General features: G+C 35.4%; 1 protein-coding gene across 3 annotated transcripts in view; it reads right to left on the bottom strand.

The window, feature by feature from the left end:
* VPS13D (vacuolar protein sorting 13 homolog D) overlaps positions 1-24147 on the bottom strand; it is a 103746-nt gene that overhangs the window by 34960 nt on the left and 44639 nt on the right. For all 3 annotated transcript variants that reach the window (XM_082777161.1, XM_082777162.1, XM_082777163.1), the window contains 24 exons: positions 23854-24006; positions 23080-23215; positions 22037-22084; positions 20464-20614; positions 19609-19819; positions 19000-19247; positions 18138-18329; positions 17393-17519; positions 16598-16740; positions 16024-16154; positions 15613-15788; positions 15360-15483; positions 14325-14560; positions 13454-13562; positions 13073-13233; positions 12603-12711; positions 10679-10858; positions 10276-10392; positions 9784-9933; positions 8846-8995; positions 7968-8064; positions 6072-6220; positions 3786-3920; positions 3299-3466 (listed from right to left, as the gene is read on the bottom strand). In XM_082777161.1, the coding sequence (XP_082633287.1) occupies positions 3299-3466; positions 3786-3920; positions 6072-6220; positions 7968-8064; positions 8846-8995; positions 9784-9933; positions 10276-10392; positions 10679-10858; positions 12603-12711; positions 13073-13233; positions 13454-13562; positions 14325-14560; positions 15360-15483; positions 15613-15788; positions 16024-16154; positions 16598-16740; positions 17393-17519; positions 18138-18329; positions 19000-19247; positions 19609-19819; positions 20464-20614; positions 22037-22084; positions 23080-23215; positions 23854-24006 (3601 nt within the window). The remainder of the gene's footprint in view (positions 1-3298; positions 3467-3785; positions 3921-6071; positions 6221-7967; positions 8065-8845; positions 8996-9783; positions 9934-10275; positions 10393-10678; positions 10859-12602; positions 12712-13072; positions 13234-13453; positions 13563-14324; positions 14561-15359; positions 15484-15612; positions 15789-16023; positions 16155-16597; positions 16741-17392; positions 17520-18137; positions 18330-18999; positions 19248-19608; positions 19820-20463; positions 20615-22036; positions 22085-23079; positions 23216-23853; positions 24007-24147) is intronic.

Below are 24147 nucleotides of genomic sequence, written 5' to 3'. Positions count from 1 at the left end.
ACCAGCTCTGCAGAATAAGGTGCAATAGATGAGGACCTCTAGGATACTTAATAGTGCGTTCCCTACAGAAAGCAACAAGGGAGAAAGATGAAAATGATCTATTTTTTCAGTTACGTTTTTCTTGAGTAACTGGAATTATACACCCCTCTCCTCCGTTTTGTTCTTTACCAAAACTTAGCAAGTGTAAGGTATATATGTGGTTGAGCAGAAAGTCAAGTTCTACAACATACCATGGACATACAAATTGTACCTGAAATGTCAACTTCAAAATCATATGGAGACTCTTGGTTTAGGCATCTAAATCTTCTAGAAAACTAAGTGCAGTGCAAAACATACAAACAAATTAATCCTTGTTATTTGAGACTTCTTTATGATAATCTTCAGTGTAGCAGAATATTTGGAAGAGTAATCCATGAGCTCCCATAATGTGCTGTTAAGCCTTCCTAAGGGATAGAATTCACTTGTTCTGAGAGGACAGACATATAATTGATATAAAAGGATTTTTAAAAGGCAACTGTGTGAGACTCGCACCTCAGACATTTTGGATATATCAAGGAGAAAAAATAATACCTGGGAAGACAGATAAATAGTCCATGGGGTGATTTTCAAAGGTATAAACGGGAAGCAGACATTCAGCTCCTGTTGAATTTTGAGAGGAGTTCAGCATCCAACTGCCCTTCTGCCTTTGAAAGTCTTCCTTCACAAAACCCTTGGTTACAAATGACTCCAAAGTTCAAAGAATGACCTTGCCCTTGTGGGAAATGTAGGAAGGCTCGTGCCTTTTAAAGAAAGATTTATGAGTCTGTTGCTACAGATGTGATTGCAATGAGGAAACAACACTTTATAGAAAGGAAACTCTAAAGAAACATACTCTATTGGGTGGAGTGGATGGGCCACAAGAGACTAGAACTACGAGTAGAAAGTATGGACAAAAGCACTCGTTTGTGCAGATGGATACTGCATTCCAGAAGCTCAGTAAGTATTCTACCCGACTGCTTGGATGAACCTGTATTTGCAATGCTGATACTAAGAAAACAGCAAGATGCTTTAGCACCTCTTAACTACAAATTTAAAATGTTCTGTAGTGAATCTCAAAAAGAGATTAAGGCAGGATTAAGACAGGAATATCAGCAACATGTTATTTCATTATAAATCTTTGCAAAGGTCCTAATGGGCTAATCTGGGAATAAAACAATTGTATTAGAGAATGTATATGCCATCTTGCCTCAAAGTTCAACTGTCTGGGTTAGATGTGCTCACAACGATGCACTTGGTGATGGACTGAGGATCTCCATGGCAATTTAATTAGGTCTGATAATATTAGTTCTGAGTTATCTGTAGTTATGTAAATTCTACATCTCACCTTTCTCATCTTCTGAATTACCTTTTCCCACTACTACAGGGAAAAAGGTAGATTTTCATGTATACAAAGAAATAGAATAGGCTGTGAAAGGGTGAACCAACATAAACACACTTACCAGTCTGGAAAATGAAAATAATAGGAAAGAATTTTCACTTTCCCGTAACATATCTGTCAGTAAATACATACTTCACGAAGAAACTCACATATAGTCCTACCAAGTTGTTATCCTAACTTGGAAATAAAGTGGTAAACATTAAGTGAAAAGTGAAACTGGCATATATCTTAAAGTCACCACATTTCACAGCTCTAGAATGCTTTAAAGTTTTGGTTCAAAGTTAAATTCATGTACTGGAGGAGTAGCTTCATTACTATGAACAGGCTTTATTTATACCCCAGAATACAATCAAATTTCATCCATTCAATGTTTACTCTTCCTTGACTATTCTCATCATTCTTTGGGTAATGGGAGAAAGAAAAATTCTGTCTTACTAGTTACCTACATGCTGTATTTTTTTAAGGTGAAAGCACAAGGATAATTTTGGAAGGATGTTTTACTTCTTGTCCCCCAGTTTCTTGAATATAAGCTTATAAACTGCATTAAAATATTTTCACATATTTACAATGGTATCAGGAAAACTAGACTGCACAAACAAAAAGACACACACACACCCTCAAATGCACCAGGGCGACACTGAGAACTTTTTTCTATTTTTCAGTTATTACTAAATCATTTCATCATCTCCTATTCTGCATCATCACCAATGTCTCTTTTTTCCATTATTCAGACTACAGAACACCTCTGGAAAACATTCAGTTTTCTGTGAGTAACTGCCGTATATTGTGTGACAGCCATTTCTGAGAAAGGCAGATTTTGACTGTTGTTTCACTTGGCTGTATTAACCACTATATGCTTAAATGCCACCTGCTTGCAAATATACAAACTCAAAATTAACTAGACAGTGTTATATTGCTAAATGATCCTGCTGTTACAGACAGTACTTTTAATCCTTACTGACCAAATTCAGTTTAGGTCATCTTTGCCATATCTCCCTCCTGATACCATAACTCTCCATGCACATAAACCTCCTACATTTAGGAACTAGAGCACCACGTAAACTACTTTTAATAACAAGCCCTCATGAAAAGAAAACACTATTACTACCCACAATCATAAAGTTCACTTACAGTATGTGTTGACAAATCATGTAAGTGATGAGAAATATCTCAAGATTTTTTTCCTTTAAAGCCAACATACATTCATTCAGTATCAAGCACAACATAGACTATGATCTAAACCACTTTCTATTTTTGGCTGTTGTGTTTAGATCATACCTCTCTTAGGCAGCAAAGACCATTATTTTCAACTAAGAGCCCTGATATAATGGTGTTCTCTCAATCATTATTGAAGGACAAAAGAATGTCCACCATGCACAGATTCTGCAATTAAGCTAAATATAAATGCATAGCAATCTAAGAATCCTTTAGTTTGTTGCTATATTGCATAGAGAAAACAAAATTAACTCAAGTGTTTGCATAACAATTCATATTTGTGTCAGCTTAATCAGTTTCCCAAAATAAATTAACAACTCGTGTTATACTAAATAAACCTTTAAATGCTCCAATTCATGTAAAGCTCTGGTTTCAATGAGATGATGCCACACTTGAACCACAGAACTAAAATACTGCTCACAACTGCATTCAATCTGAATGCATGTACATGAATACTAAGACATTGAGTTGTTTCACCACCTCCTGCAGGTTTATCAGCATCCCTGAAGTATATGTATAAGCATTTAAAATAAATAAATCTACATTTCAAATGCAATTTTTACCAAACAAACAGGAAAAGCTATCTATTTAAAGATGGTAAATAATTATTTTCTATTTCCTATTTTAACTTACTGTTTTAGTAAACTTTAACATCATAATTATTACCTTTGCAGCTGAATTTGATACTCCATGTGTGACATTTCTGATGAGACCACCAACATTGCCATATTTTATAAGTCCAGCAACACCTTCTGAAACATCACTCAGTAAACCCATCGGGTTGCCAAGGAAATCCACAGAACCTAGAATCCTTGCTGCCTGACTGATCAGCTCCTGTAAAATCAATAGAAAGGTTGAAATATCACCTCTGGATCACGTTAACACCAGCAAGATTGATTAAAAATGAAGAGATACTATAAAACAATACATGAGCACCAGTACAATCAACAGTTTCATCTTAAAGTGCAGTGAATTTTAGAAATGTGTGATGCTATCTCGCTATACTAAAAAAAAAAAAAAAAAAAAAGAAAGGGGGAAGGGGTTATACAGTAAATACCTGATCGTCAAGGAAGAATTTCATCCCCATCCTCACTACAGAACTCAATCAAGAGAAATTTAGCCTTTCCTCTAATAAAATCTGTATGACACTTACCTCTTGAAAGTGTTTCAGAATGTCATTAATGATAAACTCCCGAGTTTCATATGGATGGACCCTAGTGAAAGGATCCAGATTAATCACAGCATCTTCAAATCTGATTAGAGGAAATCCCAGTGAGCTCTTCAGTGCCTGATTAAATAAAAAATATTGCTACTTAATTTTTTTTTCTACTTCTCATTCAGAGAATCCAAATGAATTAAATAGGTATATAACAAGCCAATAGCTTATCTGAAGCTGCTGGAATAGTGGATGCTTTGATAGATGTAGAGGACAATCACTCCATAAACCTTTTACTTGTAAATGATGATCAAATTATTAGACTTACATTTGTTCAGTAATTAGACAGCAACTAAACACCCCTCCTGATGCAATCTGTTTCCTAAACTTGAAGTTTGTATTTCAAAACAAAATGTGTTTAAGATTCCATGTTTAGCATTTTGTTGTTACTGCTCTAAAGGTCAATTAGCAGCAAACCTCATTTTGGGGCAACAAAGCTGGTAAAAGGGCTGGAGGGCACATCTTATAAGGAGAGGCTGAGGACACTTGGGTTGTCCAGTTTGGAGAAAAGGAGGCCAGGAGGTGACCTGGTTGCTCTCTGCAGTGCCCTGAGCAGGGGAAGCACTGAGGGAGTCGCCACTCTCTGCTCCAATGACCCAGAGCTGTGCCAGGGGAAGGTCAGGCTGGGTGTTAGGGAGAATTCTGTTACCGTGAGGGTGGCCGAACACTGGAACAGGCTCCCTAGAGAGGTGGCTGATGCCCCGTGCCAGTCAGCGTTCAAGAGGCACTTCGACAACTCCCTCACTGATGTGCTGTAGCCCTAAAGAAGTCAGGCAGTTGGACTCGACCTCTGAAGGCCCCAGCTGAACTATTCTCTTCTAGATCATTTCAGTTCTTGATAACAACATGCACAGTGCCAACATCAGAAAATCTGAAGATGGCAAGAAGCCTGATATTGTTATATGTTTCTACATTAATCACTAAATCATGCTTGGTAGTAAGTAGTACGAGTTTTTCTGCCATCTGCAGGCAATTAATGTAAATTACATGTCTGACTTCAGTTTGCAAGTAAGAAAGGACCTATTTATTTTTCCAGTAAATGGACGACTAACTAGAGTAGCCCTCATTATTCACTTTGGTAGGAAGTAATTTCCTGTTTAACTATCAGATATTATATAAGGCAACTTTGTTAATAGTGGTACCTAATAAAAATAATCTGTCTACCCCACATTACCAGACAGCAATGTCCAAGCCTTCCAGAAACATTAGAGGTTGTTAGAGAGACTACAAAGGCTCTACTGTGATTATTCTCTCACTTCTACCCTGAACTCACCCATGCTACAAAACTGAATGAACTCCTTCTGCGAAAGTTAATATACAGAATACAGTCAGTGACTGTTATTATTACAAAAAAATGTATACGCCAAGTTTTCTCTTGGGAACATTCCCAGCAGCTGCCAAGATTGGACCTTTTTCCAAAGGTGGTAAGAAATCCAAAAGCCAGTGCGCATTACTAGTTTCTTAAAGGCACTCACCACTAACACCGTTTTCACTCTCAAATTCAGAGATAATTGGTTGACAAGCATTTTTATGGTGATACTGAAATACAAGATCTCACACTTTCAAGCCACTGGCTGGTATGGAATATTAGAGCTTGTTATCGAATTGTTCTCCTTTGCACACGGATTTGGCAAAAGCAATACAAGAGTGCAGGACTGATGTTGTTCTGGGTTAGCTTGGTCAGACTCTGTGATACAGACTTCACAACACTGAACTTTTTTAAAAGCATGCATGTATTAATGTCCTTTATTTCAAGCGCACAAAAAAGGCCTGGTCAGTGTCCAAAATTTCTATGAAAATGCAGCTTTGAAAAGGCAGCAGTTCAGTCCCTCCATAGAGAGGCAGCACACTAAGTCACACAAAATGCACAAAGCATTTTTTTTTTCTTGTTCCCTAAGTTCAGTAACTTATCTTTCTCCACCCTTAGCCACCCCATATGTCATTCATTCACTTCAAGACTCTTTACACTACTATTAATGTAACTGAAGTCCTCTGTAAGGTAGCAAGTTATTAGGTGAAATTGGCTGTGCTTAAATGGAAATAACAGAAATCAAGGAATATTACAGACGAGACTGGAAATGATGCAAATTAGTGAAATTTACTGAAATTAAATAATGGAAGAATACATGACTATTAATAGCAGTAAGTAGAAGCTTCTGCTTCTTTCTCCTTCTGTGATAGAACCTTTATTTGGAAGCATATTCTGTAAATACATTGTCTTACCTTGAGTTCCAAAGGTAGCTTATTAGAAGTGAAGACACTCAACTTTATTTGAGGCACGGTTATTTTGAGATTTTCAAAGTAGTATCGCTTTTGTACTCCAGTATTTTCAGCAACCTTTTCATGGAGGTTTTCATCATAGTTTTCAACTTCTACATCCAGAGGAAACACAGGAATCAGAATAGATTAAATATGTATGTAGTTATGAATGCATACTCCATAAGGAGTTACAATTTCTCTGTACAAATAAAAAGTATGTGCAATTGCTAGTGTAGCCAGCAAAATTATTCATGCCTTATGACATGAAGTTGACCCTTTAGGCTCAAGATTTTTTTTTCAGATCTGCCTGCATTTTTAAAACCTGAATTTATTTGTAGTTAGACAAAAATAAGTTATCTAAATGCATAGATTGAGTTAAACTTCTAATCTTGCTTCAAATATATGTCATCACATAAAAGCAAGGTGATACAAACGTAACTATGCAATGTTTCCTTCCTACTGAGTAGTCACAATCTTACATTTTCCTCTCTCTACATTTCCTTATATGACCTGCTAACAATATACTTACAAAACAATAGAATTTGATGTTTTTCATCATCACTACCAAATGGAAAAAATACCTATGCAGAAGACACTCAATAAACTGATTTATATACTGAGTCAAATTTGGCTGACTGTGACCAACAGGTTTGTACGCTATTTCTGAGAGCATCTTGGTATTCAGGCATCAAGGAGAATGAAGAAAGATGACAAAATCTTAAGAACTCAGGTTGAACAATTAAGTTGGATGAAAATGACAAAATAGATTTTGTTTGAATCTTGGATGGCATCATCAGCATCAGTGGATAAACTACCAAGTAAGTAGTAAGTGTACAGTAAGTAAGGAAATGTACAGTAAGTAAGGAAATAAAAAACAAGAAAGCAAAGGTATCATAAACTGAACCAAAGGAGAGACTAGTAAACAGAGTGAAATTCAGAACCTTTATTTTCTTTATCACTACAAAGCTTAAGTCTTTAAATCCTCTGTCTTTGAAACTGGGAAAGGTAATACTTGTCTTTTTTAGAGACAATTAAGAACATACAATGGATTAGCAAGACATTACACTCTTGAGCATCATTTGTAGGCTTGCCCACATATGGAAATATACCTCAACTGTTTTTTTTTTCCTTCAAGTTATTTTACTATATATTCCTACACACCCTTACTGTGTAATAAAAGTGACTCTTTAAATTGCCACTCCAAAACAGACATTTCAGAAGTTTCCAAAGTACACACAAGCCCTGCAATAGAAAGATTAGAATAACATCTATGAGCTGAGAAGATTCAAGAGCCCCATCTTGCTTCACTGAATGAAAACAAAACTTGTTTTTATAATTATAGCTAGGAGTAATAGATATCAGAACTGTAGGGTCAGACAGCCAAAATCTTCCTTCAGCTGAGAATGAGGGACTGCCCAAGGAAAAAATGAACAGATATCTGATTTCTAGCCTAGGGTTTATTTAAACTTAGTTTACTAAGTGGCTTGCTAAATTAACAACACCTTTTTTAAAACAAAACAAAACAAAACAAACAAAAAAAAAAAACAACAACAAACAAAACACCTCTTCACCTATTTAGATACATGAGCTTATGATGAATATTGAACTCCTTCCCACAGAGGGTATGGCTCAGCCACTGCATATTAGACAATGCCACATGCGTCACTGCCTGAGTGCTGTAACAAGCACGATACACGTAATCAGCTTTGTGAGGTCCACTGAGACATTAACTTTCAAACTTTCTGTTCAGTGGATGTTTACCAGCAGTTAAGAGTTTGCCAGACATTTTGAACTTACTTTACATGCAAAGATCATACCTATGCATACTGTAAAACCGGTCTTTGTAATTTTATACTATACCTGATTCAGACTGAGCATAGCCAAAGAAATTCAGCAGCTTCAGAAGCAATTTCTCCTCAATTTGAACTGTGAACTTCCGAGCAGTGATCATCAGATGCTGCAAAGATAAACAAGTTTCAGTTTACAGTATTAATACTAGAAATATTATCTGTACAAGCCATTATATAGGACAATGTGTTCTACTTCACATGATATTTTCACTGGAATGGAATTGTGTTGAGATTTTCACCTTCCAAATGTCTTTGGTGTTTTTTTTCACTGGAAGTTACCTACAACTTCTGATTTTTAGATTGTTTTGGAAAGTATTGTGCTTCATTAGCCAATACTAACACATGAGAATCTGATGCTTAACTGATTCCAAAGCTGTTACTCAAAAGAGTGTCAAAATATGTGTGAAGATTCCAAGTAACTGAATTGGTCTTGATAAACCAACCCTATTTTGTCCTCACAATGCATACTCCAGTTGGTGGATAAAATTCCAAACAAAGTTAATAGCTGCAGTACAGAAATCAGGGCTTATGCTGCAACATTATCAGAGAGAAGTAATCACCTTGTACACAAGACATGAGAAGCACAGCACAGATATTCAGGTTCATTATGTTGTAATGGTACCTACGAATTTTGAAGTAAGAATAATTTATCTTGAAAAGTTAGGTCATGGACATGAATGAGCAGTGGTCTTTTTTTTTAATCATCCTGTCCATCACTGTACTGTAGCTTCAAGTATTCTTAACATGATAAGTTGGATATAGTGTCCTTTACAACACAGCATTAATTCAGTGAATAATTTAATTCAGATACTAGTAAAAATTAGCAACAAGTAAGGTCATTTAAACAGACTGATATTTGCATGGCACAAACAAAAGATGGCTGTTTACCTTGTATATATCAGTCATTGTATTCTTACTGGGAAATTTCATTGCATTTACTTGCACTGCAGGACCAGCCTCCACAGGCTCATTTTCACTCATCCTAGGCGTCAGAAAGAGCATTAAAGGCTGTGTGGTGCCAATAAGCTGGTTGTCCACCTACAGTGTGGATATGATAGACAACAAAATCAGAATAAACGATAAGTAAAATCAAGTTTCTTTATCTGAGGAATTAAAAGCTTTCAGAAACAAGTGGTCCTTGAGTCAGGAAGCTACTGAATATACTGGGTTACTGATCACTACTAAGATCATCCCCCGGAATACTCAGAAATACCCTTCATTATGAAAATGTTTATAGCTACCAAAAAAACGAAACAAAGACTGTAGAAAAATCAGTATATCCACTGTCCTGTTTTCTTGTTTGTGTTTTAAAAACACAGCCAAAAATATTAATCAACAGTAGAGTAAACCTTCTTGTGGATAAAAAGTTTGAGTGATACATTTAAGCACCCGTTTATCTTCTGTAGTCTGCAAGAGTACACACACCTCATGGAAATTTTGCATATTGGGAACACAATTCTAATAATTCAGAGGAGTTTTTTTAGTAAAGAAAAAGTTTTCACTGCGTTTGGTTTAACTTGTTAATTCTGATTTTGAAAGACCAAATTGAAAACAAAGATAAAGAGAAAAATTTCAATATGACCTGTTAACAAAAAAAAAAGAAAGATTCTACCTTGCATAACAGTTTAACAGAGTAAGAAATAAACTGCATGGAGCACAAAACATCATTATCTCAATTATTATTAAGTAGAGGATAATCCAAGACAGACACTGATACTTACCAAAGCATTTATAATATTCAGGAATTTAAATCTTAGAGCTCTAAACATTTTTCAGAATTCCAGGAGACACATGAACAAATAAATTTGTTTCAATATGACAAATACCTGTACATGTTGCACGCTGAGCTCTAGCATCTGACTCGTTGACATTTGTGTGTAGTGGACATTAATTCTTGTGAGGCTTGCAAATATCAGCTCTTCAGGGACTTTGTTGACTAAAGACAATCCTATTCCACCTTCCAGTCTCACAAGCACCTGAGAAAAGAGTATTTGAAGAGGAAAAAAAACATACCTGTAGTACTGAATGTGCATGCTCCTCCAAAAAAGTTATTTTTTTAAACTTATCTCCAGAGCTGCTGCTGAACAGCTCTTGATGATTAGGTCTTCAAATAAAGAGGGCTTGGATTTCTAAACCCAGTATCTAAGAATGAGGTGTTTTAGAAGGAATGTCTACAGGTTTCTTGCAAGAGTTTATCATGGGGAAAGGCAAATGAACAACAACCACCGTCAACCAAAACCAAAAAAAGCCCACTAACCAATTGAAATAGACCAAAAAAGCTGACAGAAACAAAATAGGTCGTTGTTGTAATATCTTACTTCTAATTCCTGCTCCATATTTGGATTTTTTAACTTGCGTAGATCTTGTTCCATAACTGGAAATTCATCTCCTTCACCAGATAAACGTTCATTTCTACGTTGGTTAAAATCTGTTATCTAGTATGAGAAAAACAAACAAACAAACAAACAAAAAAAAAACAAACACCACCAAAACATCAGATTACCGCTATGATCTCTTTCCTATTCATAAATAATCGCTATATTACCCTCCTTTATATTTAAAAAGAATGAACTTCAAAAACTTTCAACGTAGTTATTTATGATATTCCCCCCTTTCATATCATTACAAAATTACCATTTTGTTAGATTTAGAGATGCAATGCATAAGAAGGTATTTCAAGTACAAGTAAATTATGGAACTAGATTCCAGTTAATGAATCACCTGCAGAACTCTAGTTGGCCCATCTGGGGTGACTCTAATAGCTAGTACTCCTGACCCAGGCCTCATCTTCTGGTTTATGAACTGCTGTTCAGGTGGAACTGGCTCCAAAAGTCCAAGAGAAGTGTCAGGACCAAGAACAACTTCTGCTCCATCGTAAAGACCTGATACTCCTCCCTTTGCCTGGAGAAAGAAAAAAAAAAAAAAAAAAAAAGAAAAGGAAAAAGATAGGTAAAGACTTCAGATATCTATTTATATGCATTAATTTAAAGTTTATTTTACTTCCCCCTCTTTAGACAATTGGAGAAAAAAGTAGTCTGGGACTGAGTCCCAGACTGACTAGTCTGGGAGTGAGGGAAATTACACATTTCTTACTCTTTAGAGTAAATACTCTAGTTGGTCTTCTGGTAACTCATCTTTTATCAGCATGGCAGCTAGAAAAAATAGCTAAGACCAAAAATTAAGTATTTTCCCCCTGAATGTTCACATACTAAAGCTATCATGATCAAACACTGCAAGTCCTTCTGAAAACTTTTTCAACAAGATAGAAAGGTTCCTAAAAGATGAACTCTGGATCTTCAAGTAAGACAGGAGTTTAAGTCCTTACTGAGTCAACAGCTTAATGCAGCAATGTGGGGCTTTTTGGTTATCTCAGACTGACAGGTAGTAACTTACTAAGCTACTGTAATTTGATCACAAAATGATCAACCCAATATCATGGGCCTAAGTCAGTATTTACCTCTGTTTTTTGGTATTAGCATTGAAACATATCATCAGAAGTAGCAAAGAAACACTGTATTACTAATATCCTTACTATATTATTACTATATATACTATATACTAATATCCTTCCTATATTCCTTCAGAGAAAGTGAGCAAGATGTCTGAGATGCTGCTTTTCAGTCACTGCTGGTTTGTTTTAAAATGAACAAGTATCTGAACCATATGTTTTGGAAAAAATAACAAACAAGTCATAAGGAATTTAGAAACAAGAAAAAAAAAAGAAGCTAAATAGAACGTACGTGTCCTATCCATTGAACTTTCAAAGTGATATTTCTAACATCCTGTGCTTTATAGATCCATTCCAAATTCATTGTTCGCATAAGACACACTTTCATCACAGAGCTAACACATTTACTATGAAAGCACTTTTTCCTCTGAATTGAGTTTGATTTCCATTGTTGTAGCTTGCAAATAATTCATTTTTCATAATAAAATGCTAGAAATAATATATTTTATCACAAGTATATTTTGCTATTTCAACAATTTGCAGGATCATGTATTCTACTTTTGCTTGTAAATAAACGATGGATAAATATGGCATAAATAAATAAAAGTATGACCATCAACATTCTTTTAACATTTAGGATCAGAATTCATAAAAGCCATCCAGGTTTCTGTGCCTACAAATTCTGACATCAGCAGGCAGAATTATCAAGTAGTTTGCCAATGTTAATTTTCTGAAAGTCAGCATTTCCTGGAACATGACAAAAGAGTTTGAACTCTTTTTTTTTTTTTTTAATTCTTGTTATTAAAATATTAGAGCCACGATTCTGAGAAACACTGGGTACACACAAATCTGACTTTCACCAGTGATATTAGTTGACACTCAGCAGCATTTTCAAATTTGGTATGTACGAGAACATAAAGATCCTACTTATCATCATACTGATTATTTTCAACAATCACACACTATTAATTCTCTAATGCTTTACTTTCATGTTAATGATGCAAGATGGTTATTTATTTGTAATTGATAAGAACTTTCAAACATCAATTTAAAACAAGTAAGCTATTTATATAAGTCTGGTCTCATTGGCATCCTGAACCTTGGGTTCAAAGCCTTCTTCTCTGCAATACTAAGATCAAATTCCTGTCATCAACATCAGCAACACTCAAAACAAGTTCATGTATGAGCAGTTCTGACCTGGACAACAAGGCCATGAATACCACAGGTCAACTTCCCATCACAAAAGCTCCATGTCTGGGTGGTACTGCGCCGTCGATCAGGCTTTCTTAGCATTAGTGGCTCATACCTACGACAAAAGCATGCCAACCAAGACTTGATGATTCCAATTAGATGATAATCCAATTAGATGATTCCAATTTCCCAGTTCCAGTCCTGTGTTTTTGTTCAAGTTTGCTTCCCTAATCTCAATTCTAAAGTGCTGTTTTAACAATCTGCAGCTGAAAAGACATTAATTATGCTTTAAAAATACACCAAAGTCACAAAGTCGCAAAGTCCTCCTGTTCCTGAGGACAGATAAAAGCCTAGCTCTTACAAAAGCCTTCAGAATCATTTATTTTCTTATTCAGAAAAATAAGTAAATCATCATCTAAAAGCAAAGACAAAGTTAGTATCTACATCAGTTTCATTAGAAATTGTATTTCCAATACCTGTTATCTGTGACAGCTGCCAGACCTGCAATATCTAAAATCATACAAGACTCCACAGACCTAGGAAAAGGTTTATGGGGGTTATGAGGAACTGATGAACCTTCATGGCAAAGCATTCCTGTGCCAGACATTCTCCAAAGCTGGGATCGTTTTCCTGGCTCCTGTTGCATAAAAAAAATAATAATCAAGATTCAAATGAACACAGCAGTACAGACCAAACATTACCGTTCTATTTTCCTATCAAGTGCTATAAAATTATAACTATTTTCAACCTAAAAAGTTACCATGTTTTTTTTTCTTTTTTCCTTCTCCCAGCACCTGATTTTACTTTATCACATAGCAACAACATGTAAAAAAAAAAAATCAAACGTGTCTTGGTACCTTCTTTTTCAGTATAACTCGCTGTGTCTTTGGAGAAACATCAAGGACAAGCTCTGCATATGCAGCATCCCTGTTTGAAGCAACTGGCCTTACGCTTGCCTCCTGCGAGCTAGAACACCAAGAAAATTTAATCATGTTTAGTTAGAGAAGCTGCTACTTCTTTAGATTAAACTAGATCTGTAACAAAAACAAACCAAGGAAGCTCACAATTGCACTACAGCCAATCATTTGTATTGTTTTGTTCCCTCTTGTTAATTTTTAAATTACCGGATGAGCTGTCAATTTGACCGCATTCTTAAGAGAGATTTTCATTTCTCACTACAACTATTGACTTCACAATGAGATCAGATGAATTCCAAACAAAATTTCCTACTTTATACTGGGAAAATCAATAAAATATGCACCATCCTCCCATAGCTGTTTTTAACAGCACATAAAGTGCAAGCTGAAATATCACAAGCATGTCATAACATGTACATCTTGTAGTGAAGTGTTCTTAATCCACCAAATGAAATCAAGTTCCTGAATATGACATTAAACATCCTTGCTCTTTTAAGATCAGTGGGTTGACAGTAGATGCCACACGCTAAATCTTCCTCAGTATGTGAGAAAATAAACATTGACAAGTTGCACCTACAGAGCTAAATTATCACAACCAAATAACATAAGTTACACAGTTTACTGACTCTGCCAGACTCAACATTCTGAAACTTTTTAATTTCTGAATTTCTTCTGCTAGCTAGATGGTCAACAAAAGTTTACCTGAATTATAAATACTTTCAAAAGGTGTAAAACAACAATCATTAAGAGAGTAAAAACTTTCAACACCATAAGCATGCAAAATATTTTAATGTAATATATAAAGACTTACCCTGAGAAAGTGTACGCAGCAGCAATATAAATGAAGTTTTCATAATAAAGCTGTTTGCTATCTTGGAAGTCATTCATGCTACAGACGATTTCTGAGGAGCCAGCCCCTTTAACTGTCAGCATTATATAAGGTGGTAGAACAGGCTCATCCCAGGCATAATCTAGAGAGGTCATAGGCTTCACTTCAGTGTATAGTCTTGGCTCGACAACACCATGCTGATTAAAAACAATTGGGACCTGTAACAGTTATGAAAGAGGATTTAGTTTCACACAAATTCTTAATCAGTCAGATTATTTACTACCATTTATCCATTTTTAAGGAGTTGGTCATTGAAACATGTTCAGCTCGCTTCCCTCCCCCCATTCTTCCATTTGGATCTCAAAGATAATCCCAAATGGACTAGAAATTTGCTTCAACCCATCATCTTTGGTTTAAAAGGTCATTATTCCCATGGTTTAGTGGGGACTGTTAGCATTAGGTCAGAGGTTGGACTCGATGATCTTGAGGTCTCTTCCAACCTAGAAATTCTGTGATTCTGTGATTGTGTGTAATTAAAATTAGGAGACTTGCCAAGTTTTATTTTGCAATTCAGTAGCAAAATCCATAAATACAGCCAGTAAGTATTAATTGCTCTATCTCCTGCTCTGATCACCAGGCCGTTTGTAAGGTACTGCAAAATAAGCAAAGAAAATTCTCTGATTTTTTTTTAACATTACTGACAGGGAACTTGCTTCTTCATCTCTCACATTTGTTATTTTCAGCTCAGTAATACTTCCAAAGACAGAAAGGAAGTGCTATCAGTCACCTGAATTCTTTTTGCACATTATTCAAGTGCAAGTGTTATTCAGATTACAAACTAGTATCCTGTTACAATATTCTCATCCTTATGATGCTCTTCATCACAAGACCTTTTTTTGCTACACGTTTTAATTTTATTTTGCAAGTTGGTCAGCTCCCTAACCTAAAAGAACTACTTTTAATAAGGAAAGGAAAGGGGAAAGGGGAAAACAGAATCTTGACTTTTTGCTCCCTTACCTTGGAAAAATTGTCTATGCGAAAAGGTGGTGGTAACTGATCTGTGTCACTGAATGCAACGCGGTATGTAGCTCCTTGAAGAGTAATTTCTACTCTTAAGAAGTAGCATTTTCCCAGCGTATCCCTGAACAAGAAAGAACAAGTGTATGAGAGGCAGGTTTCTGATGTGTTTTACTGCAGTCGTAAGCGTTAAACAGCTGCTTCTATTAAAAAATAGAAGCATGTTACAGAAGATTTCTGTGTAATAAACTACCTCATATTAATATGGAATGAGTTATTTTTGTTGACCTCAAATCCTCCAGACCAAATGCAGTTTGGGACATCCATTAATCTCACACATAAGAGCTGATCATAATCGTTCCGTGGCCAGTGGAACACAACGCTGGAACCAGGAAGTGTGGAGAGATAGCCATCAGGATTGGATGTTCCCTAGTAATAGAAATTGGTAAACAAATAGCCTATAGGTGTTAAAAATACAATATTAATCTATAAACTTCTCAAATATGAGCACAGCAATTTCTCTGTTAGGCAAATGATCATAATTAGAATAAAGATCGTCATAACCAGCCAACAATACTTTCAAGTATAATGTTTGTATTCTTTCTGGTTAGACGATGCTGTGACTAACTACATGTATTGTAGTAACATAAATGAACCATCTTACCTGGCCTCTGGCAAATTCCCGCTGAACAAAGGCAAGCTTATAGGTTGATTTATTATCTAGCAGGTAACGGGGTGCAAATGTTACCATGCATGTGTCAATATAACGACCTCTGCCTTTTTTCACATCAATACCTTGGAACAGAAACAAATTAAAAACAAAGCTATTATTTACAAGAAAAAAAAAAAAAAAAGATTATCCTTCAAATCTTTTAATACTTTTGCAGTATACAGACACTCAAAATAACCAGAGACAGTAATGAAGTGGGATTTCAAACGTACTTAGAAGTAGCATATAGAAGAATGAAGACAGAAAGAACAGTTTGTATATACAGTTATTAATACTCAATGATGAAATGCAAAAATAACTAAAAACTGATTTATAAGTTAACAAAATTCTAAAAATTTTTACATCTTTATTTTGAATACTATCTATCTTTTGTCTAATACTTTTCCCCTAAAGCCTCAAAAACCTTTAGCAAAGTAAGTTTCCCTTCTACAATTTTTCTGTTTTTGGTGTCACTGACACGTCCTAACAAGTTCCACAGTGTTTCTCAAATGTTCCCATAAGCACATACCAATGTTGTAAATGAGGCCTGGTCGGTTTCCATGTTGGATCACTTTAAGGGCTCTGACACCACTACCACCATCCAAGGAGAAACCCTGGCACCAGCCAGGCATACCTTCAGGATGGATCCCTTTTCCAATTCGCATTGTACAACTATGGTTAAGAAGAAAACACAAACATTTTCTCATTTAAATAAAGGATCAGATATCAACACAATGCTGATAATCAAATGTGTACCCGGATACAAAAAAGAACACCTCTGTTTTAATATAACCGTATCAGAAGCCACGATAAATCTCTTTAGTAATTCATTCTGCATTTCTATCCTATTTTTCTTCGGATGTTCTAAGCTCTTTTAACAGATAGGTGAAGATTCAGTGACTGTGTCACGTATAAGGCTATTGTACATGGACTTCCAAGTAAGCGACTGCTACGACTCTATTAACATTTAGAGTTTGGATTTTTTTTCCTCATTTTGTTATTGTTTTTAGTGATAACAAAGATATTCATACAACTTGGTAATTCTCTTCAAACAGGTTTTTGGATGCCTTGGAAAAGAAGCATGAATACAAGGCACACAAAATAAAACCATCTAAGGAGTTTTCAGTAGGAAATGTTGAAAGATTCAGTATGCTTATTTCATCACCAAGAAACTAAGTACCTGAACAGGTACTTAACCTTTCTTAAGATGACAAAAAAAAATTAAAATGATATTCGTGCTAATATACCAGCACCCAATTCTCTACTGATTACTTTCATACTTTCTAAGGTTCCGCCCCTCTACTCTTCTCTCAGTATTACTTACAAGTTTGGCTGTTCCTTATCAGCATAACAGAACAGAAGTGGGCTGAGACTTCTAGCAAGTTCATGCTCTTCAAACTGACCTGCAGCATCTGTTTTTGCATTATCTTGTCTGAAGATAAGTGGTAATCCTTTAAGAAAACAAAAAAAACCCTGTCAAGTTATACTTAACCTTTGCACAAATTTAAGATTTGAATGGTAAAAACTACTTCAAATTAAAGAACAACCTAAAATACTTCTGTTGGAATGTTAGCCATTAGTCTGCATGCAATCTCTTTCTCATTCTATGTCTAACCTGCTTAAGGGCTAAACCTATTATAGCTGAGAGCCATGGAGTCTGCTGCAAGCAAAAAAAGAACTCCTGTAGCTCTGATAATGCCAATAGATATTAACACAGTGTAACTGCAATTTATTGTTGAAGACTTGTTGCTTACAGAAAGCATTTCAGTCACTGAAAGCCAGAATTATAACAGGAGTCTAATCTATGCTGATTTATTTACAGTTACATCAAGTCTGTTAAATAGCTGAAGTTTAAAAATCTGCAATATAGCAATGAAAACATCTAAGTAATTTGCAAATCACAACACAAGAGGTGCTGGCACTGGAAAAAAAAAAAGATGAATTAAAGTTGCAGGAAAGATTAAGTGGTGTTTAAAAAGCTCTGTTTATCTAGAAAGAAAATAAAAACTCTGCATTAAATCTTCCAAGTTCCACCATTATAGTTATGGATCAAAATACTGTAAACTTACCTGTTTTGTTGATTAACCAATATGGTGCTGAAATGAATATTTTTAGAGAACCTTCAGCAAGACATACAATCCTTATAGTCAAATTTAGCAGTCGCTTGTTGACATCATACAATCGCATCCGCACCATGTAGTTTTGTGTCCCAGGAGGAATCAATAGCTCTTTACAGATTGGAAAGTTTTCTAGCAATACCCCTAGGTAAAAAACAAACAAACAAACAAACAAACAAAAACAAACATTAGCTTCTGGTAAGTATACAGTTTAGTCTTTCACATTTTTTGGTCTTTCTAAATATTTCATAGAGGTTAACCACGTTAACTTTTAAAACTACTCAGTGTATTAATCTCTAATCTCATTAATAAATGCTTAATTTTAAGTCAAAAGCAGAAAAAATGTTTTATAAAGGAACTCCACTTATGGTTAATTATTGCCTTAAGCATCAGAAGTCCAGCCAGTGTTGAAAATGCACATGTTCTCCGTCACACAGAAAACAGCAAAAACACTCATAAATTTGGAGAGTTATTTGATTCATTCCTGTCTTTATCACTGTTCTCTCCAGTTTCCACTGTTTCCACTCTCAGGAAAGAGCCAAATAAGAAACAGAGCAAGACAGCTAACAGATCTAGGGGAACGACTGGAATATTAACTTTTTATTTTTTGGATGTGTGCACTTGGTTATTAACTGTAAGAAGCACTGCAACCCAATGAAATCATCATATAAATGTTTTCAATTTTTTTTCCGGTTATTATTACTATTTTCCCAATATTTTATCACTGTTCCTCATAAACGGAAATAGTTATTTCTGAGGTGCTCCTCTAGGAGGATTAGAAAGTGGCATCTTATTTTTTTTTTTTTTGCCTTACCAAGCTCAATGTTCTGAGATGTATCAGCTGTGTGCAATGCTGCCTCCTTGCCAGGTTTAAGCGTCCCATTAATTGGCATCCCTTTAACATAAAACTCAAGTTCACAAGGCAGCAAGTTACAGATTACCACAGTTGGCAAGAGATAAATAGTATGCCCAGGCTGTCTGAAAATCTGTTTAGCGCTGTCAGAAAATATGTGGGAGGGCATGTAATCAGGGTAATTTTCTTTCTTTATCGCCACACAAAACCTGTGAAGACATAGAAGTGTGTGAGAAGAAGTGAGAAGAAGTTAATGAACTCAATGGAATAACTGAAGCTTGAGTTTGGGTAAAAAGTCCATACTGTATTTCCTAGCAGTTCCTCTTTTGCAATACATATTAATAGACGTTTGCTAACAGGTACTGTCAGAAGGGCTTCAAGGAGCCCTACAGAAATAGAGTAGTTATGCATTCAATGCTTCTGATTATTCGAGTGACCAAGGAAAACATCCCGTTATACTGCAGACGCATTTATCTCTACATATTTTCTTTCCTATTATTTAATTTAATGGTATTGCATTTATCAGAAGAGGATTACAGGTTACAGAAAAATAATTAGGTCGTAAATTACCTGAAAAATCGGCTATTTTCAGATTCCATTGAATGACACTCTCGCTTGCTGCTACATACTTCTGCTGTCTTTTGAACAGTAGTCCAATGAATTGGAGCCTTACAGAAAAAGACTCCCAGTCCTTTTGGCCTGGCTTGTAAGCGCCACGATGTAAGATGGAGGGGAATAGGAAAGGAATCTCCTGGCATAACTGCTGGAAGAACGACAGGTTCTGCAACCAAACAGAAAAGAAAATATACATATCAAAACTGGCCCCTTTACTGAAAATTATATCATTTTCAAATAGTAAGTCTCAATACATTTTCAAAGCAATGAATTACACTTAAAATTAAACACTAGCTACTTCATGTACATTCCAAATATCAATCCATTGCTTTAAGCCCTATTAATCTGGCAGCAGACAAATTTAGGCATGTAAATCTGAAACTTGGAACAGACTAAAAAGTTGCTGAAGCTCCAATTCTTTCTCCTTGGATGCTTCAGTGAAAACGCATATTCCAAAAAGAACATATTCATCATGTTTTGGGCATGTTTTCAGCATGTCACTACATTTCTAGACCGCACCTTTGCATGCTAACAAACCTAGACTGAAACCTAGACTACTGCCAGAAGATACAACATACTACATACAGAATATACAAATCCATCTTAACAGAGTCTCAGCTTTCTCTGCTTGAGCAATAAGGAAAAATCTTACTCTAGGTTCTCTAGCTTACCTTGCTGATGACTATCTTCTTAACATTCCCCATTCCCCATACAGGGAGGTCTACTTTGCTGTTAACCGTTAGAAGCAGCAAGGAATTTTCTTCAAAACTTAAGATTTTGTATAGTACGGAAGGAACATATAACACTTACTGTCAGGAGCAGAAGGACTATCTAGTCTTAGTTCCATTGGTGTTTCCAGCTTGTTCTTCACAATCAAGGCTGAGCGCACCGTTATCACTTTCCGAGCGCTACCTTCCATGGTTACTTCAAATACCACACGAACTGGAGGCAATGAAGAAAACTGCAAGATAGATAGAAACAATAAAAAGCTCAGGTAATAATTTTATCTAATAGAGGGCGCTATCAATTTTTAAGCTGTAATTGCTGGAGTGTAAACTTGTGAACTGAGAGCAACCAAGATACGTATACTTTCAAAATTATGGTTTATAATACTCTTCTTCCTTGCCAAAACACAGTAAAGTGTCTCTAGTAAGAATGGTGTAGATTCTAAAAGCACACTTTATACACAATAACACAATTACATTATTTTATAAATTCCTGAGGTTTGAATTCCAAGCCTTACTCAGGCGGAATAAGGAGAACAATTACTCAAATATTTTTCTCTCTGCCAGCAGTAACAGGGAGAGTAGATGATACTTGACAAATTTTACCTTCAAATGTATGCATTACTGTGTTCAATAAACTCTGTGAAGACGACATTTCAATTAATACAGCTTGATTACACAAATCAGTGAGTTTTCACAACCCAGCTTTAGTGTTTAGGGAGTCAGGGTTTTAGCATCAGAAGTATGGTTTACGATCCTACTATTTATGCATGTTGATTTTGGGTTCATACCACTTTAGATTTTGACAAGATAAAGTAGTATACTGTATATTCAGGCAGTCTCAAAAGAGACATACATGTACTTTAACTCTTCTGCTACTGTTATTTAGATCAAAATGTTTATGCACCAGAGCGTATTTTACTTCTCCATTTTTTAAAATGGCATAGCAAATTTTGTAACCATAAAGTATGATCTTTATAGAAATTAACTACATAGTAGAGACCTAAAACTGCACTTATTTCAATGTGCTTAAAAAAAAAAATTATATCACCCTAAACTTCATAAGAAGGTAGATGATCGGCTGCATTGCTTCAGTAGTTCAAAAGTAAGAGTTTTATTATGTGGAGATAAGCCTAGCACCGGTGTCTATTCAGACTATAAAATCCTGTATTTGAGGAATCTTGTCTCAGCTGAAGAGCAGATAATACTTAGTTACTAAGGTATTGTTCAGTTTGTATTCCATTCAAGAAAGTAAATTAACATATAGTTTAATGCGTTTTATTAATTACTAGTGACTCATTATTCCTATGTGTCAAAATTCAAAACCAAGGTAGAGTACACTCAAAGCATTCATGTCTTCTTTGCTCTGAGCTGCTCTTCTAAGAGGCATTGCCACTTGTATCCTGAAAACCACATTTTATATGTGCTCACATGCTGGAAATCACGTACTGGACATTAAGATCCACTCTTTAAACAATCATTTACAATAGTGATGAATGTTAAATGACATGAAAATACTTGCTCTGATTTGGAAACTTTTTGTTTGCTTTACTTTTGTTTCTCACCAAAAGGGTGGAAAAAATAAACAAAACAGTTCACTTGTAGAATTACACTGGTCTTATTTAAGAAGCTTTCAAAAAGTGAACATATATACTCACATAAACTTGTGGATGTATTATATTTGTTCTATTTATGGGGCTTCCAACCTGGGAGAAAAGTAAACAAGAAAGGTATGTGTTCACTTTAAGCTATAACTGACAGCTGTAATACAGAACATTATTATAGAACAATAAACTAAACACATTCTTTGTTTAGTCTTTCTGATCCTCAGTAAAATTTTGAACACAAATCAGAACTATATTAGCAAAGTCCAATCATAATACTGCTTTAAAAAGAAAATAAGTTGAAGAAGAAGTGTTCATTGGGGGAAAAAAAATCCTTGGATATTCCTGAAAAGCAATTCTTGTTAATTTGCATTCTTTTCCTTCACGAACCAAGTTGCATATAAAGATGATGCTTTTTACACCTGAATATGAATTCATCAGAAATTATTCAAACAAGAGACTAGTCGCTCTTATTATTGGTTGCGGTTAGAAGCAAATTCCAATCCTGTTTTAAGTCAAAAAGACCACTTGCAATTTCTTCATTCTTCAACAACCTTCAATAGCTAGTCTTTAAATGTAGCTTCAAAATCTGGTAATATCATTTTTATCATTGAGCCTCATCCACAACTGCTAGCCTGCTGGTTATTACAATCATATTTTTCCTTCATGACAAGTATATTTTGTCTAAGCAGCCACATATTTCAACAATCTCTAGACTTACAGGAAATTGCCAATGTTGTTTATTTTAAGGAAATTAACCACAGAAAAAAACATGGCTGCAATAAATGAAATAAAAATAGTTGCTGAAATGCTGTGGTGATTTAAAGCTTAATCTCCATGAGACCCTGATGCTGTCACTAACATATTAGTTCTGTCATTAGAAGTTCTGACTGCTAAGCACAGTTTAAACTGCTGACTATTCTGTGTTTCTGTTGTGCATAAAACAGCCAGTTAGCACTTTCAAACTCTTCCAGTCCAAGCTATCTTGAAAGAGGACAACTTCATACAGCAGTCACTTTAAGACCAAAATCTTGGTGGACATCATTAATCTTAAGTTACATATCCTGTGAAGATTTACACTCAAAATCACAACTTACAGTAGAAGAAGATGAGTTCTTGTCTGGTGCAGCGTATCGGAAAAAGGTTCCAACCTTGTCTACAGATACTGGACTGACTTCTTCCCAGCCATTTACTCTCACTTGCAACTGATGAATTCTCAGATCATGCGTGTGCCTACCAGTTTAGATTACGTTGAATTACTATTAAATATTTATCTTACAATGCAAATACCAACCGTTCATATTTTATATGTCCTCTGGATTATGAGGAAATAATCTCCCTAATTAGCCATTTAAAAAAATCTCAAGTTTTTTCATTTCATGGACAAAGACAGACTTGACGTTTTGTCTGTTCAATTGCTCCACTCCCTGATGAGCACAGAGAAATAAGTACAACTAAGTCATACAAGTAAACAAAAAAGAATGCTAAATATTTATTAGTTCTTATAGTTCTTAATGCTGATAATGCTTATGCTCAACAGCCAGTACTCCCAACCACAGACCGTTAGAATACAGGGCATATGATTTGCAACTGAAGACCCTAAGTCTTTCTAAAACCTTTTAATGATCTAACCTCAACTCATACCTAGGAACAGCTTCCACCTATCACAATATAAGCTGCTTGCTAAACCATTGATAGTTTCATACTATATGTGAGTTTTAAATATTTAAAAACAAAACACTGCAAGGTAAATTGGTAAATAATAATAATATATATATGTATTTATTAACTGCTAGTGTCCTCCCAACTATGAACCCATGAGTTCCATGTATGAGTGTGTCAAAATGGATCTCACTGCCTGGTTCCTTCACCTGTGTCTGAGTTTCCCTCTGGCTTCAAATTCAAATGGAATTTCTTCCCCTGTGTTAACTTCTTTCCACTCACTGACATTATGGGCATCATCCAGTAACGTCCCATTTTCCTCAGGAACAACACCTGGACTCCCACTGTGAGATAATGCAGCCCTGTAAGGAGAATCATACCATCTTATAAATTGACAAAACGACTACTTCAAGTAACAAGTCATTTTTAGTCTGCCTCAGTCCACAAAATTCCTGCAGCAAGAATGTACACATAATGAATGTAGACCTGAGTGGTTTTCATAT

Source organism: Aythya marila, assembly GCF_965140915.1.
Source record: "Aythya marila genome assembly, chromosome: 21".
Taxonomy (NCBI): domain Eukaryota; kingdom Metazoa; phylum Chordata; class Aves; order Anseriformes; family Anatidae; genus Aythya; species Aythya marila.
The sequence above is the reverse complement of the archived record's forward strand: the minus strand, read 5'-3'. Positions and strand labels throughout refer to the sequence as shown.